Source organism: Oncorhynchus keta, unplaced genomic scaffold, assembly GCF_023373465.1.
Source record: "Oncorhynchus keta strain PuntledgeMale-10-30-2019 unplaced genomic scaffold, Oket_V2 Un_contig_496_pilon_pilon, whole genome shotgun sequence".
In the NCBI taxonomy this organism is placed as follows: domain Eukaryota; kingdom Metazoa; phylum Chordata; class Actinopteri; order Salmoniformes; family Salmonidae; genus Oncorhynchus; species Oncorhynchus keta.
Window position 1 is genome coordinate 71,673 of NW_026288052.1, and position 18,307 is coordinate 89,979.

At 41.9% G+C, this 18,307-nt stretch overlaps 1 protein-coding gene across 2 annotated transcripts in view; it reads right to left on the bottom strand.

Moving 5' to 3' along the window:
• Positions 1-99: 99 nt before the first annotated feature.
• The window catches only part of LOC118381926 (U4/U6 small nuclear ribonucleoprotein Prp3-like), a 29,883-nt gene continuing 11,675 nt past the window's right edge, over positions 100-18,307 (bottom strand). For both annotated transcript variants that reach the window (XM_052509778.1, XM_052509777.1), the window contains exons 16-17: positions 1,350-1,405; positions 100-1,139 (exon numbers count right to left, since the gene is read on the bottom strand). In XM_052509778.1, the coding sequence (XP_052365738.1) occupies positions 990-1,139; positions 1,350-1,405 (206 nt within the window). In that variant the 3' untranslated portion in view covers positions 100-989. The remainder of the gene's footprint in view (positions 1,140-1,349; positions 1,406-18,307) is intronic.

Below are 18,307 nucleotides of genomic sequence, written 5' to 3' on the forward strand. Positions count from 1 at the left end.
AAATGTCACCTCTCACTGTTACAAATCCAATGCAGCAGCTGAAAATAATTTTAAAAGTGCACAACGGTATAAAGCTTTCATTTTTCATTACAAAGTGTATTGTATTGTCCTGCATGTGTTTATTGGCAACATATACAGGATCAAAACATAAGTGGAAGACATTTTATCCAAAACAAACATCTCTAAAGAAAAGAAAAATATTTTGGGTCAGTCAATACTTGACTAAATGTGGTCATTCCACATAAAACAATTGTCAATTTTCTTTAAAAATAAAAGGCCAAAAACATGACACAAAAACCGTAGTCTAATGTACGATCTCATTACGTTTCAAAGTCTTTAGTTACTTCTACGTTGATAGGTTGGTTTTTGTTTATTCTAAACAGGGCATTTGCTTGGGAATAGTACATTGCGGTAATATTTCAGAACTGTATTTGGACCACAGCTGGGCTTACTCAGGAACTGTAGTCAGGTAGAGAAGTCAATAGCAAGCTATAGAACACTCACACAGTGGAGATGTCAGACAAAGTATTAAACACTGACACACAGCAACTGACAGCCTGAATGACACCCTAACTGCTAGAAAGATGGTCTCACAGTTATCAACTCTTCCACAAAATGTGATTGCAGAACAGTGTACACCTCCCTCAATGATACCTATACACACCTTATATCCCTCCTAATCTACGCCCTCAACCGTTCTCTAACCAGCACTTCCTTTCATTCATTCACTCCCAATCCGTCTCAAGTCAAGTCAACACACAATAACAGGCAGGCAGTCAGCCATATAAGGCTGGGTTGTGAATGTATCTGTAAAAGGGTAGAATCACCCCTGACCTTTGCATGTCTCTGGTGCACAAGGTAACAATGTGCTTCACCACTGATCCAGGATCAGATAACTCCCAACCATTATGAGGATGAACAACTATCGGACCCTGGGTCAGTGGTAAGGGATCCTTCTGCCTCCTCAGCTTTCTAGTGATGCTCTCCCTTCAGTCATCAGTGCTCTCCAGCACACTCTGGCTCAGAGCCAGGTCCCAGTAGTGTTCTGTTCCGTGCTTCTTAAAGTGTTCTCTAGCCATGTTCTCTGTAGGACACTGCTTAAACTTCATCTCCCCGTAGTTACGCTCCTTAGCCGTGCCCTGGGAAGAGGAGGAGAGGGGACAGATGGAGGCAGGAGAGAAAACGGCAGGGGAAGAAAGAGAAAGACAAGGTTAGATCAGTCTATACTGTGTTTACAATCAATCCATTTTAAAGAAGCCAGTTGTCCAAGATGAACATGATTATTATATGAAGCATGCATTACACTCCTGGAGCATTAGTGAAATAAGATGTATTGGTTAACCACTCACCTCCCATACCAGGCTGCATCTGTTGTTCTTCTTGGTCTCATCGTCTGCATCTGGATCTGACAGACAGGAGAAAGGAAAAACGGATTCAGAACCACAACAACTACAGTGAAGTATTATGTAATATAAACAGTAAGACATACAGCGTGGATCATCAACTAGATTCAGCTATGGGCCCATTTTTTCTTGAGCAGATGGTCAGAACATAATTACAAATAATTTGCAAATTCACCACAAGAAGCCCATACAGATATAACATTTGACTACAACATTTTCAAACCATGCTTACATTTGTATACGATCACATACAGTGACAAGAAAAGGTTTGTGAACCCTTTGGAATTACTTGTAATTTCTGCATAAATTGAAAAAAGGTTGCAAGTTCAAATCCCCGAGCGGACAAGGTACAAATCTGCCCCTGAACAAGGCAGTTGTTCCTAGGCCGTCATTGAAAATAATAATTTGTTCTTAACTGACTTGCCTAGTTAAATAAAGGTAAAATAAAAAACGTGGAGTCCAATCAATGAGATGAGAGATGTTGGTTAGAGCTGCCTTGCCCTATAATTTTTTTTTAAAGACTCACAATTTGAGTTTGCTATTCACAAGAACCATGTTTCAAACAAAAGAGATCTGAATTGCACAAAGCTGGAAAGGATTACAAAAGTATCTCTAAAAGCCTTGAAATTTGTCGAGTAGCTGTCCTGCAAAGAGCACAGCGCAGCATGCTCAATGAGGCTAAGAAGAATCCTAGAGTCTCAGCTAAAGACTTACAGAAATCTCTGGAACATCTCTGTTGACGATATGTAAAACACTAAACACGAATGGTGTTCATGGGAGGCCTGCTGTCCAAACAAAACATTGCTGCACATCTGAAGTTTGCAAAAGAGCATCTGGATGTTTCACAGCGCTACTGGCAAAATATTATGTGGACAGATGAAACTACAGTTGAGTTGTTTGGAAGGAAGGAACACACAACACTGTGTGTGGACAGATTAAACTACAGTTGAGTTGTTTGGAAGGAAGGAACACACAACACTGTGTGTGGACAGATGAAACTACAGTTGAGTTGTTTGGAAGGAAGGAACACAAAACACTGTGTGTGGACAGATGAAACTACAGTTGAGTTGTTTGGAAGGAAGGAACACAAAACACTGTGTGTGGACAGATGAAACTACAGTTGAGTTGTTTGGAAGGAACACAAAACACTGTGTGTGGACAGATGAAACTACAGTTGCGTTGTTTGGAAGGAAGGAACACAACACTGTGTGTGGACAGATGAAACTACAGTTGAGTTGTTTGGAAGGAAGGAACACACAACACTGTGTGTGGAGAGATGAAACTACAGTTGAGTTGTTTGGAAGGAACACACAACACTGTGTGTGGACAGATGAAACTACAGTTGCGTTGTTTGGAAGGAAGGAACACAAAACACTGTGTGGACAGATGAAACTACAGTTGAGTTGTTTGGAAGGAACACAAAACACTGTGTGTGGACAGATGAAACTACAGTTGCGTTGTTTGGAAGGAAGGAACACACAACACTGTGTGTGGAGAGATGAAACTACAGTTGAGTTGTTTGGAAGGAACACACAACACTGTGTGTGGACAGATGAAACTACAGTTGCGTTGTTTGGAAGGAAGGAACACACAACACTGTGTGTGGACAGATGAAACTACAGTTGAGTTGTTTGGAAGGAAGGAACACACAACACTGTGTGTGGAGAGATGAAACTACAGTTGAGTTGTTTGGAAGGAACACACAACACTGTGTGTGGACAGATGAAACTACAGTTGAGTTGTTTGGAAGGAACACACAACACTGTGTGTGGACAGATGAAACTACAGTTGAGTTGTTTGGAAGGAACACACAACACTGTGTGTGGAGAGATGAAACTACAGTTGAGTTGTTTGGAAGGAACACAACACTGTGTGTGGACAGATGAAACTACAGTTGAGTTGTTTGGAAGGAAGGAACACACAACACTGTGTGTGGACAGATGAAACTACAGTTGAGTTGTTTGGAAGGAAGGAACACACAACACTGTGTGTGGAGAGATGAAACTACAGTTGAGTTGTTTGGAAGGAAGGAACACACAACACTGTGTGTGGACAGATGAAACTACAGTTGAGTTGTTTGGAAGGAACACAACACTGTGTGTGGACAAATTAAACTACAGTTGAGTTGTTTGGAAGGAACACACAACACTGTGTGTGGACAGATGAAACTACAGTTGAGTTGTTTGGAAGGAACACAACACTGTGTGTGGAGAGATTAAACTACAGTTGAGTTGTTTGGAAGGAAGGAACACAAAACACTGTGTGGACAGATGAAACTACAGTTGAGTTGTTTGGAAGGAACACAAAACACTGTGTGTGGACAGATGAAACTACAGTTGCGTTGTTTGGAAGGAACACACAACACTGTGTGTGGAGAGATGAAACTACAGTTGAGTTGTTTGGAAGGAACACACAACACTGTGTGTGGACAGATGAAACTACAGTTGAGTTGTTTGGAAGGAACACACAACACTGTGTGTGGAGAGATGAAACTACAGTTGAGTTGTTTGGAAGGAACACAACACTGTGTGTGGAGAGATGAAACTACAGTTGAGTTGTTTGGAAGGAAGGAACACACAACACTGTGTGTGGAGAGATGAAACTACAGTTGAGTTGTTTGGAAGGAAGGAACACACAACACTGTGTGTGGACAGATGAAACTACAGTTGAGTTGTTTGGAAGGAAGGAACACACAACACTGTGTGTGGACAGATGAAACTACAGTTGAGTTGTTTGGAAGGAACACAACACTGTGTGTGGACAAATTAAACTACAGTTGAGTTGTTTGGAAGGAACACACAACACTGTGTGTGGACAGATGAAACTACAGTTGAGTTGTTTGGAAGGAACACAACACTGTGTGTGGAGAGATGAAACTACAGTTGAGTTGTTTGGAAGGAACACACAACACTGTGTGTGGACAGATGAAACTACAGTTGAGTTGTTTGGAAGGAACACAACACTGTGTGTGGACAGATTAAACTACAGTTGAGTTGTTTGGAAGGAAGGAACACACAACACTGTGTGTGGACAGATGAAACTACAGTTGAGTTGTTTGGAAGGAAGGAACACAACACTGTGTGTGGAGAGATGAAACTACAGTTGAGTTGTTTGGAAGGAAGGAACACACAACACTATGTGTGGACAGATGAAACTACAGTTGAGTTGTTTGGAAGGAAGGAACACACAACACTGTGTGTGGAGAGATGAAACTACAGTTGAGTTGTTTGGAAGGAAGGAACACAACACTGTGTGTGGAGAGATGAAACTACAGTTGAGTTGTTTGGAAGGAACACAACACTGTGTGTGGACAGATGAAACTACAGTTGAGTTGTTTGGAAGGAAGGAACACACAACACTGTGTGTGGACAGATGAAACTACAGTTGAGTTGTTTGGAAGGAACACACAACACTGTGTGTGGACAGATTAAACTACAGTTGAGTTGTTTGGAAGGAACACACAACACTGTGTGTGGACAGATGAAACTACAGTTGAGTTGTTTGGAAGGAACACACAACACTGTGTGTGGACAGATGAAACTACAGTTGAGTTGTTTGGAAGGAACACACAACACTGTGTGTGGACAGATGAAACTACAGTTGAGTTGTTTGGAAGGAAGGAACACACAACACTGTGTGTGGACAGATTAAACTACAGTTGAGTTGTTTGGAAGGAAGGAACACACAACACTGTGTGTGGAGAGATGAAACTACAGTTGAGTTGTTTGGAAGGAAGGAACACACAACACTGTGTGTGGAGAGATGAAACTACAGTTGAGTTGTTTGGAAGGAACACAACACTGTGTGTGGACAGATGAAACTACAGTTGAGTTGTTTGGAAGGAAGGAACACACAACACTGTGTGTGGAGAGATGAAACTACAGTTGAGTTGTTTGGAAGGAAGGAACACACAACACTATGTGTGGACAGATGAAACTACAGTTGAGTTGTTTGGAAGGAACACACAACACTGTGTGTGGACAGATTAAACTACAGTTGAGTTGTTTGGAAGGAACACACAACACTGTGTGTGGACAGATGAAACTACAGTTGAGTTGTTTGGAAGGAACACACAACACTGTGTGTGGACAGATGAAACTACAGTTGAGTTGTTTGGAAGGAACACACAACACTGTGTGTGGACAGATGAAACTACAGTTGAGTTGTTTGAAGGAAGGAACACACAACACTGTGTGTGGACAGATTAAACTACAGTTGAGTTGTTTGAAGGAAGGAACACACAACACTGTGTGTGGAGAGATGAAACTACAGTTGAGTTGTTTGGAAGGAAGGAACACACAACACTGTGTGTGGAGAGATGAAACTACAGTTGAGTTGTTTGGAAGGAACACAACACTGTGTGTGGACAGATTAAACTACAGTTGAGTTGTTTGGAAGGAAGGAACACACAACACTGTGTGTGGACAGATGAAACTACAGTTGAGTTGTTTGGAAGGAAGGAACACACAACACTGTGTGTGGAGTGGAGAGATGAAACTACAGTTGAGTTGTTTGGAAGGAAGGAACACACAACACTATGTGTGGACAGATGAAACTACAGTTGAGTTGTTTGGAAGGAAGGAACACACAACACTGTGTGTGGAGAGATGAAACTACAGTTGAGTTGTTTGGAAGGAAGGAACACAACACTGTGTGTGGAGAGATGAAACTACAGTTGAGTTGTTTGGAAGGAACACAACACTGTGTGTGGACAGATTAAACTACAGTTGAGTTGTTTGGAAGGAAGGAACACACAACACTGTGTGTGGACAGATGAAACTACAGTTGAGTTGTTTGGAAGGAACACACAACACTGTGTGTGGACAGATTAAACTACAGTTGAGTTGTTTGGAAGGAACACACAACACTGTGTGTGGACAGATGAAACTACAGTTGAGTTGTTTGGAAGGAACACACAACACTGTGTGTGGACAGATGAAACTACAGTTGAGTTGTTTGGAAGGAACACACAACACTGTGTGTGGACAGATGAAACTACAGTTGAGTTGTTTGAAGGAAGGAACACACAACACTGTGTGTGGACAGATTAAACTACAGTTGAGTTGTTTGAAGGAAGGAACACACAACACTGTGTGTGGAGAGATGAAACTACAGTTGAGTTGTTTGAAGGAACACAACACTGTGTGTGGACAGATGAAACTACAGTTGAGTTGTTTGGAAGGAAGGAACACACAACACTGTGTGTGGAGAGATGAAACTACAGTTGAGTTGTTTGAAGGAAGGAACACACAACACTGTGTGTGGAGAGATGAAACTACAGTTGAGTTGTTTGGAAGGAAGGAACACACAACACTGTGTGTGGACAGATGAAACTACAGTTGAGTTGTTTGGAAGGAACACACAACACTGTGTGTGGAGAGATGAAACTACAGTTGAGTTGTTTGGAAGGAAGGAACACACAACACTGTGTGTGGAGAGATGAAACTACAGTTGAGTTGTTTGGAAGGAACACAACACTGTGTGTGGAGAGATGAAACTACAGTTGAGTTGTTTGGAAGGAAGGAACACACAACACTGTGTGTGGACAGATGAAACTACAGTTGAGTTGTTTGGAAGGAAGGAACACAACACTGTGTGTGGACATATGAAACTACAGTTGAGTTGTTTGGAAGGAAGGAACACACAACACTGTGTGTGGACAGATGAAACTACAGTTGAGTTGTTTGGAAGGAAGGAACACACAACACTGTGTGTGGACAGATGAAACTACAGTTGAGTTGTTTGGAAGGAAGGAACACAACACTGTGTGTGGAGAGATGAAACTACAGTTGAGTTGTTTGGAAGGAAGGAACACACAACACTGTGTGTGGAGAGATGAAACTACAGTTGAGTTGTTTGAAGGAACACAACACTGTGTGTGGACAGATGAAACTACAGTTGAGTTGTTTGAAGGAAGGAACACTGTGTGTGGACAGATGAAACTACAGTTGAGTTGTTTGGAAGGAAGGAACACAAAACACTGTGTGTGGAGAGATGAAACTACAGTTGAGTTGTTTGAAGGAAGGAACACACAACACTGTGTGTGGACAGATGAAACTACAGTTGAGTTGTTTGAAGGAAGGAACACACAACACTGTGTGTGGAGAGATGAAACTACAGTTGAGTTGTTTGGAAGGAAGGAACACACAACACTGTGTGTGGACAGATGAAACTACAGTTGAGTTGTTTGGAAGGAACACAACACTGTGTGTGGACAAATTAAACTACAGTTGAGTTGTTTGGAAGGAACACACAACACTGTGTGTGGACAGATGAAACTACAGTTGAGTTGTTTGGAAGGAACACAACACTGTGTGTGGAGAGATTAAACTACAGTTGAGTTGTTTGGAAGGAAGGAACACAAAACACTGTGTGGACAGATGAAACTACAGTTGAGTTGTTTGGAAGGAACACAAAACACTGTGTGTGGACAGATGAAACTACAGTTGCGTTGTTTGGAAGGAACACACAACACTGTGTGTGGAGAGATGAAACTACAGTTGAGTTGTTTGGAAGGAACACACAACACTGTGTGTGGACAGATGAAACTACAGTTGAGTTGTTTGGAAGGAACACACAACACTGTGTGTGGAGAGATGAAACTACAGTTGAGTTGTTTGGAAGGAACACAACACTGTGTGTGGAGAGATGAAACTACAGTTGAGTTGTTTGGAAGGAACACAACACTGTGTGTGGAGAGATGAAACTACAGTTGAGTTGTTTGGAAGGAAGGAACACACAACACTGTGTGTGGAGAGATGAAACTACAGTTGAGTTGTTTGAAGGAAGGAACACACAACACTGTGTGTGGACAGATGAAACTACAGTTGAGTTGTTTGAAGGAAGGAACACACAACACTGTGTGTGGACAGATGAAACTACAGTTGAGTTGTTTGGAAGGAACACAACACTGTGTGTGGACAAATTAAACTACAGTTGAGTTGTTTGGAAGGAACACACAACACTGTGTGTGGACAGATGAAACTACAGTTGAGTTGTTTGAAGGAACACAACACTGTGTGTGGAGAGATGAAACTACAGTTGAGTTGTTTGGAAGGAACACACAACACTGTGTGTGGACAGATGAAACTACAGTTGAGTTGTTTGAAGGAACACAACACTGTGTGTGGACAGATTAAACTACAGTTGAGTTGTTTGAAGGAAGGAACACACAACACTGTGTGTGGACAGATGAAACTACAGTTGAGTTGTTTGGAAGGAAGGAACACAACACTGTGTGTGGAGAGATGAAACTACAGTTGAGTTGTTTGGAAGGAAGGAACACACAACACTATGTGTGGACAGATGAAACTACAGTTGAGTTGTTTGAAGGAAGGAACACACAACACTGTGTGTGGAGAGATGAAACTACAGTTGAGTTGTTTGAAGGAAGGAACACAACACTGTGTGTGGAGAGATGAAACTACAGTTGAGTTGTTTGAAGGAACACAACACTGTGTGTGGACAGATGAAACTACAGTTGAGTTGTTTGAAGGAAGGAACACACAACACTGTGTGTGGACAGATGAAACTACAGTTGAGTTGTTTGGAAGGAACACACAACACTGTGTGTGGACAGATTAAACTACAGTTGAGTTGTTTGGAAGGAACACACAACACTGTGTGTGGACAGATGAAACTACAGTTGAGTTGTTTGGAAGGAACACACAACACTGTGTGTGGACAGATGAAACTACAGTTGAGTTGTTTGGAAGGAACACACAACACTGTGTGTGGACAGATGAAACTACAGTTGAGTTGTTTGAAGGAAGGAACACACAACACTGTGTGTGGACAGATTAAACTACAGTTGAGTTGTTTGAAGGAAGGAACACACAACACTGTGTGTGGAGAGATGAAACTACAGTTGAGTTGTTTGAAGGAAGGAACACACAACACTGTGTGTGGAGAGATGAAACTACAGTTGAGTTGTTTGGAAGGAACACAACACTGTGTGTGGACAGATGAAACTACAGTTGAGTTGTTTGGAAGGAAGGAACACACAACACTGTGTGTGGAGAGATGAAACTACAGTTGAGTTGTTTGGAAGGAAGGAACACACAACACTATGTGTGGACAGATGAAACTACAGTTGAGTTGTTTGGAAGGAACACACAACACTGTGTGTGGACAGATTAAACTACAGTTGAGTTGTTTGGAAGGAACACACAACACTGTGTGTGGACAGATGAAAATACAGTTGAGTTGTTTGGAAGGAACACACAACACTGTGTGTGGACAGATGAAACTACAGTTGAGTTGTTTGGAAGGAACACACAACACTGTGTGTGGACAGATGAAACTACAGTTGAGTTGTTTGGAAGGAAGGAACACACAACACTGTGTGTGGACAGATTAAACTACAGTTGAGTTGTTTGGAAGGAAGGAACACACAACACTGTGTGTGGAGAGATGAAACTACAGTTGAGTTGTTTGGAAGGAAGGAACACACAACACTGTGTGTGGAGAGATGAAACTACAGTTGAGTTGTTTGGAAGGAACACAACACTGTGTGTGGACAGATTAAACTACAGTTGAGTTGTTTGGAAGGAAGGAACACACAACACTGTGTGTGGACAGATGAAACTACAGTTGAGTTGTTTGGAAGGAAGGAACACACAACACTGTGTGTGGAGTGGAGAGATGAAACTACAGTTGAGTTGTTTGGAAGGAAGGAACACACAACACTATGTGTGGACAGATGAAACTACAGTTGAGTTGTTTGGAAGGAAGGAACACACAACACTGTGTGTGGAGAGATGAAACTACAGTTGAGTTGTTTGGAAGGAAGGAACACAACACTGTGTGTGGAGAGATGAAACTACAGTTGAGTTGTTTGAAGGAACACAACACTGTGTGTGGACAGATTAAACTACAGTTGAGTTGTTTGAAGGAAGGAACACACAACACTGTGTGTGGACAGATGAAACTACAGTTGAGTTGTTTGGAAGGAACACACAACACTGTGTGTGGACAGATTAAACTACAGTTGAGTTGTTTGGAAGGAACACACAACACTGTGTGTGGACAGATGAAACTACAGTTGAGTTGTTTGGAAGGAACACACAACACTGTGTGTGGACAGATGAAACTACAGTTGAGTTGTTTGGAAGGAACACACAACACTGTGTGTGGACAGATGAAACTACAGTTGAGTTGTTTGGAAGGAAGGAACACACAACACTGTGTGTGGACAGATTAAACTACAGTTGAGTTGTTTGGAAGGAAGGAACACACAACACTGTGTGTGGAGAGATGAAACTACAGTTGAGTTGTTTGGAAGGAACACAACACTGTGTGTGGACAGATGAAACTACAGTTGAGTTGTTTGGAAGGAAGGAACACACAACACTGTGTGTGGAGAGATGAAACTACAGTTGAGTTGTTTGGAAGGAAGGAACACACAACACTGTGTGTGGAGAGATGAAACTACAGTTGAGTTGTTTGAAGGAAGGAACACACAACACTGTGTGTGGACAGATGAAACTACAGTTGAGTTGTTTGGAAGGAACACACAACACTGTGTGTGGAGAGATGAAACTACAGTTGAGTTGTTTGAAGGAAGGAACACACAACACTGTGTGTGGAGAGATGAAACTACAGTTGAGTTGTTTGAAGGAACACAACACTGTGTGTGGAGAGATGAAACTACAGTTGAGTTGTTTGAAGGAAGGAACACACAACACTGTGTGTGGACAGATGAAACTACAGTTGAGTTGTTTGGAAGGAAGGAACACAACACTGTGTGTGGACATATGAAACTACAGTTGAGTTGTTTGAAGGAAGGAACACACAACACTGTGTGTGGACAGATGAAACTACAGTTGAGTTGTTTGAAGGAAGGAACACACAACACTGTGTGTGGACAGATGAAACTACAGTTGAGTTGTTTGAAGGAAGGAACACAACACTGTGTGTGGAGAGATGAAACTACAGTTGAGTTGTTTGAAGGAAGGAACACACAACACTGTGTGTGGAGAGATGAAACTACAGTTGAGTTGTTTGAAGGAACACAACACTGTGTGTGGACAGATGAAACTACAGTTGAGTTGTTTGAAGGAAGGAACACTGTGTGTGGACAGATGAAACTACAGTTGAGTTGTTTGGAAGGAAGGAACACAAAACACTGTGTGTGGAGAGATGAAACTACAGTTGAGTTGTTTGGAAGGAACACAACACTGTGTGTGGAGAGATGAAACTACAGTTGAGTTGTTTGGAAGGAAGGAACACACAACACTGTGTGTGGAGAGATGAAACTACAGTTGAGTTGTTTGGAAGGAAGGAACACACAACACTGTGTGTGGACAGATGAAACTACAGTTGAGTTGTTTGGAAGGAACACAACACTGTGTGTGGAGAGATGAAACTACAGTTGAGTTGTTTGGAAGGAACACACAACACTGTGTGTGGAGAGATGAAACTACAGTTGAGTTGTTTGGAAGGAAGGAACACACAACACTGTGTGTGGACAGATGAAACTACAGTTGAGTTGTTTGGAAGGAACACACAACACTGTGTGTGGACAGATTAAACTACAGTTGAGTTGTTTGGAAGGAACACACAACACTGTGTGTGGACAGATGAAACTACAGTTGAGTTGTTTGGAAGGAAGGAACACACAACACTGTGTGTGGACAGATGAAACTACAGTTGAGTTGTTTGAAGGAAGGAACACACAACACTGTGTGTGGACAGATGAAACTACAGTTGAGTTGTTTGAAGGAAGGAACACACAACACTGTGTGTGGACAGATGAAACTACAGTTGAGTTGTTTGAAGGAAGGAACACACAACACTGTGTGTGGACAGATGAAACTACAGTTGAGTTGTTTGAAGGAAGGAACACACAACACTGTGTGTGGACAGATGAAACTACAGTTGAGTTGTTTGGAAGGAAGGAACACACAACACTGTGTGTGGACAGATTAAACTACAGTTGAGTTGTTTGGAAGGAAGGAACACACAACACTGTGTGTGGACAGATGAAACTACAGTTGAGTTGTTTGGAAGGAAGGAACACAACACTGTGTGTGGACAGATGAAACTACAGTTGAGTTGTTTGGAAGGAAGGAACACACAACACTGTGTGTGGAGAGATGAAACTACAGTTGAGTTGTTTGGAAGGAACACAACACTGTGTGTGGACAGATGAAACTACAGTTGAGTTGTTTGGAAGGAAGGAACACACAACACTGTGTGTGGAGAGATGAAACTACAGTTGAGTTGTTTGGAAGGAAGGAACACAAAACACTGTGTGTGGAGAGATGAAACTACAGTTGAGTTGTTTGGAAGGAACACAACACTGTGTGTGGAGAGATGAAACTACAGTTGAGTTGTTTGGAAGGAAGGAACACACAACACTGTGTGTGGACAGATGAAACTACAGTTGAGTTGTTTGGAAGGAACACACAACACTGTGTGTGGAGAGATGAAACTACAGTTGAGTTGTTTGGAAGGAACACACAACACTGTGTGTGGACAGATGAAACTACAGTTGAGTTGTTTGGAAGGAACACACAACACTGTGTGTGGACAGATGAAACTACAGTTGAGTTGTTTGGAAGGAAGGAACACACAACACTGTGTGTGGAGAGATGAAACTACAGTTGAGTTGTTTGGAAGGAACACACAACACTGTGTGTGGAGAGATGAAACTACAGTTGAGTTGTTTGGAAGGAACACACAACACTGTGTGTGGACAGATGAAACTACAGTTGAGTTGTTTGGAAGGAACACACAACACTGTGTGTGGACAGATGAAACTACAGTTGAGTTGTTTGGAAGGAACACACAACACTGTGTGTGGACAGATGAAACTACAGTTGAGTTGTTTGGAAGGAAGGAACACACAACACTGTGTGTGGACAGATGAAACTACAGTTGAGTTGTTTGGAAGGAAGGAACACACAACACTGTGTGGAGAGATGAAACTACAGTTGAGTTGTTTGGAAGGAACACAACACTGTGTGTGGACAGATGAAACTACAGTTGAGTTGTTTGGAAGGAAGGAACACACAACACTGTGTGTGGACAGATGAAACTACAGTTGAGTTGTTTGGAAGGAAGGAACACAACACTGTGTGTGGAGAGATGAAACTACAGTTGAGTTGTTTGGAAGGAAGGAACACACAACACTGTGTGTGGAGAGATGAAACTACAGTTGAGTTGTTTGGAAGGAACACAACACTGTGTGTGGACAGATGAAACTACAGTTGAGTTGTTTGGAAGGAAGGAACACACAACACTGTGTGTGGACAGATGAAACTACAGTTGAGTTGTTTGGAAGGAAGGAACACACAACACTGTGTGTGGAGAGATGAAACTACAGTTGAGTTGTTTGGAAGGAACACAACACTGTGTGTGGAGAGATGAAACTACAGTTGAGTTGTTTGGAAGGAAGGAAGGAACACACAACACTGTGTGTGGACAGATGAAACTACAGTTGAGTTGTTTGGAAGGAACACAACACTGTGTGTGGAGAGATGAAACTACAGTTGAGTTGTTTGGAAGGAACACACAACACTGTGTGTGGACAGATGAAACTACAGTTGAGTTGTTTGGAAGGAAGGAACACTGTGTGTGGACAGATGAAACTACAGTTGAGTTGTTTGGAAGGAAGGAACACAAAACACTGTGTGTGGAGAGATGAAACTACAGTTGAGTTGTTTGGAAGGAACACAACACTGTGTGTGGAGAGATGAAACTACAGTTGAGTTGTTTGGAAGGAAGGAACACACAACACTGTGTGTGGAGAGATGAAACTACAGTTGAGTTGTTTGGAAGGAAGGAACACACAACACTGTGTGTGGACAGATGAAACTACAGTTGAGTTGTTTGGAAGGAACACAACACTGTGTGTGGAGAGATGAAACTACAGTTGAGTTGTTTGGAAGGAACACACAACACTGTGTGTGGAGAGATGAAACTACAGTTGAGTTGTTTGGAAGGAAGACACAACACTGTGTGTGGACAGATGAAACTACAGTTGAGTTGTTTGGAAGGAACACACAACACTGTGTGTGGAGAGATGAAACTACAGTTGAGTTGTTTGGAAGGAACACAACACTGTGTGTGGAGAGATGAAACTACAGTTGAGTTGTTTGGAAGGAAGGAACACAAAAGGCACAGTACACCAACATCAAAACCTCGCCCCAACTGTAGTATGGTGGAGGGAGCATCATGGTTTGGGGCTGCTTCAGGGCCTGGACAGCTTGCTATTATCAACAGAAAAATGAATTCAAGTTTATCAAGACATTTTGCAGGAGAATGTTAGGCTATCTGTCCGCCAATTGAAGCTCAGAAGTTGGGTGATGCAACAGGACAATGACCCAAAACACAGAAGTAAATCAACAGAATGGCTTCAACAGAAGAAAATAGGCCTTCTGGGAGTGGTCCTGACCTCAACCCGATTGAGATGCTGTGGCATGACCTCAAGAGAGCATCCCAAGAATATTGCTGAACTGAAACAGTTTTGTAAAGAGGAATGGTCCAAAATTCTTCCTGACCGTTGTGCAGGTCTGATCCGCAACTACAGAAAACATTTGGTTGAGGTTATTGCTGCCAATGTAGGGTCAACCAGTTATTAAATCCAAGGGTTCACATACTTTCCCCACCCTGCACTGTGAATGTTTACACAGTGTGTTCAATAAAGACATGAAAACGTATAATTGTTTGTGTTATTAGTTTAAGCTGTGTTTGTCTATTGTTGTGACCTATATGTAGATCAGATCCAATTTTATGACCAATTTATGCAGAAATCCAGGTATTTCCAAAGGGTTCACATACTTTGCCACTGTATACATCTAGTATGTTCGGAATACTTTGGAACAGATTTCCAAAAATTACAATCACTTGGCATTGATTTGTTGCTGTTTTTAGTATTTTATGAGCCAATCAATTGTGTTGTGACAAGGTTGATGGGGGTATACAGAAGATTACCAAATATGGCTAAAGACCAAGTCCATGTCATGACAAGAACAGCTCAAATAAGCAAAGAGAAACGACAGTCCATCATTACTTGAAGACATGAATGCCAGTCAATATGGAAATTAAGAACTTTGAAAAACAATTCAAGTGCAGTCGCAAAAACCATCAAGCTCTATGATGAAACTGGCTCTCACGAGGACTGCTGCAGAGGATAAGTTCATTAGTTACCAAAAACCATCAAGCTCTATGATGAAACTGGCTCTCACGAGGACTGCTGCAGAGGATAAGTTCATTAGTTACCAAAAACCATCAAGCTCTATGATGAAACTGGCTCTCACGAGGACTGCTGCAGAGGATAAGTTCATTAGTTACCAAAAACCATCCAGCTCTATGATGAAACTGGCTCTCACGAGGACTGCTGCAGAGGATAAGTTCATTAGTTACCAAAAACCATCCAGCTCTATGATGAAACTGGCTCTCACGAGGACTGCTGCAGAGGATAAGTTCATTAGTTACCAAAAACCATCCAGCTCTATGATGAAACTGGCTCTCACGAGGACTGCTGCAGAGGATAAGTTCATTAGTTACCAAAAACCATCCAGCTCTATGATGAAACTGGCTCTCACGAGGACTGCTGCAGAGGATAAGTTCATTAGTTACCAAAAACCATCCAGCTCTATGATGAAACTGGCTCTCATGAGGACTGCTGCAGAGGATAAGTTCATTAGTTACCAAAAACCATCCAGCTCTATGATGAAACTGGCTCTCATGAGGACTGCTGCAGAGGATAAGTTCATTAGTTACCAAAAACCATCCAGCTCTATGATGAAACTGGCTCTCATGAGGACTGCTGCAGAGGATAAGTTCATTAGTTACCAAAAACCATCCAGCTCTATGATGAAACTGGCTCTCATGAGGACTGCTGCAGAGGATAAGTTCATTAGTTACCAAAAACCATCAAGCTCTATGATGAAACTGGCTCTCATGAGGACTGCTGCAGAGGATAAGTTCATTAGTTACCAAAAACCATCAAGCTCTATGATGAAACTGGCTCTCATGAGGACTGCTGCAGAGGATAAGTTCATTAGTTACCAAAAACCATCAAGCTCTATGATGAAACTGGCTCTCATGAGGACTGCTGCAGAGGATAAGTTCATTAGTTACCAAAAACCATCAAGCTCTATGATGAAACTGGCTCTCATGAGGACTGCTGCAGAGGATAAGTTCATTAGTTACCAAAAACCATCAAGCTCTATGATGAAACTGGCTCTCATGAGGACTGCTGCAGAGGATAAGTTCATTAGTTACCAAAAACCATCAAGCTCTATGATGAAACTGGCTCTCATGAGGACTGCTGCAGAGGATAAGTTCATTAGTTACCAAAAACCATCAAGCTCTATGATGAAACTGGCTCTCATGAGGACTGCTGCAGAGGATAAGTTCATTAGTTACCAAAAACCATCAAGCTCTATGATGAAACTGGCTCTCATGAGGACTGCTGCAGAGGATAAGTTCATTAGTTACCAAAAACCATCAAGCTCTATGATGAAACTGGCTCTCATGAGGACTGCTGCAGAGGATAAGTTCATTAGTTACCAAAAACCATCAAGCTCTATGATGAAACTGGCTCTCATGAGGACTGCTGCAGAGGATAAGTTCATTAGTTACCAAAAACCATCAAGCTCTATGATGAAACTGGCTCTCATGAGGACTGCTGCAGAGGATAAGTTCATTAGTTACCAAAAACCATCAAGCTCTATGATGAAACTGGCTCTCATGAGGACTGCTGCAGAGGATAAGTTCATTAGTTACCAAAAACCATCAAGCTCTATGATGAAACTGGCTCTCATGAGGACTGCTGCAGAGGATAAGTTCATTAGTTACCAAAAACCATCAAGCTCTATGATGAAACTGGCTCTCATGAGGACTGCTGCAGAGGATAAGTTCATTAGTTACCAAAAACCATCAGGCTCTATGATGAAACTGGCTCTCATGAGGACTGCTGCAGAGGATAAGTTCATTAGTTACCAAAAACCATCAAGCTCTATGATGAAACTGGCTCTCATGAGGACTGCTGCAGAGGATAAGTTCATTAGTTACCAAAAACCATCAAGCTCTATGATGAAACTGGCTCTCATGAGGACTGCTGCAGAGGATAAGTTCATTAGTTACCAAAAACCATCAAGCTCTATGATGAAACTGGCTCTCATGAGGACTGCTGCAGAGGATAGGTTCATTAGTTACCAAAAACCATCAAGCTCTATGATGAAACTGGCTCTCATGAGGACTGCTGCAGAGGATAAGTTCATTAGTTACCAAAAACCATCAAGCTCTATGATGAAACTGGCTCTCATGAGGACTGCTGCAGAGGATAAGTTCATTAGTTACCAAAAACCATCAAGCTCTATGATGAAACTGGCTCTCATGAGGACTGCTGCAGAGGATAAGTTCATTAGTTACCAAAAACCATCAAGCTCTATGATGAAACTGGCTCTCATGAGGACTGCTGCAGAGGATAAGTTCATTAGTTACCAAAAACCATCAAGCTCTATGATGAAACTGGCTCTCATGAGGACTGCTGCAGAGGATAGGTTCATTAGTTACCAAAAACCATCAAGCTCTATGATGAAACTGGCTCTCATGAGGACTGCTGCAGAGGATAAGTTCATTAGTTACCAAAAACCATCAAGCTCTATGATGAAACTGGCTCTCATGAGGACTGCTGCAGAGGATAAGTTCATTAGTTACCAAAAACCATCAAGCTCTATGATGAAACTGGCTCTCATGAGGACTGCTGCAGAGGATAAGTTCATTAGTTACCAAAAACCATCAAGCTCTATGATGAAACTGGCTCTCATGAGGACTGCTGCAGAGGATAAGTTCATTAGTTACCAAAAACCATCAAGCTCTATGATGAAACTGGCTCTCATGAGGACTGCTGCAGAGGATAAGTTCATTAGTTACCAAAAACCATCAAG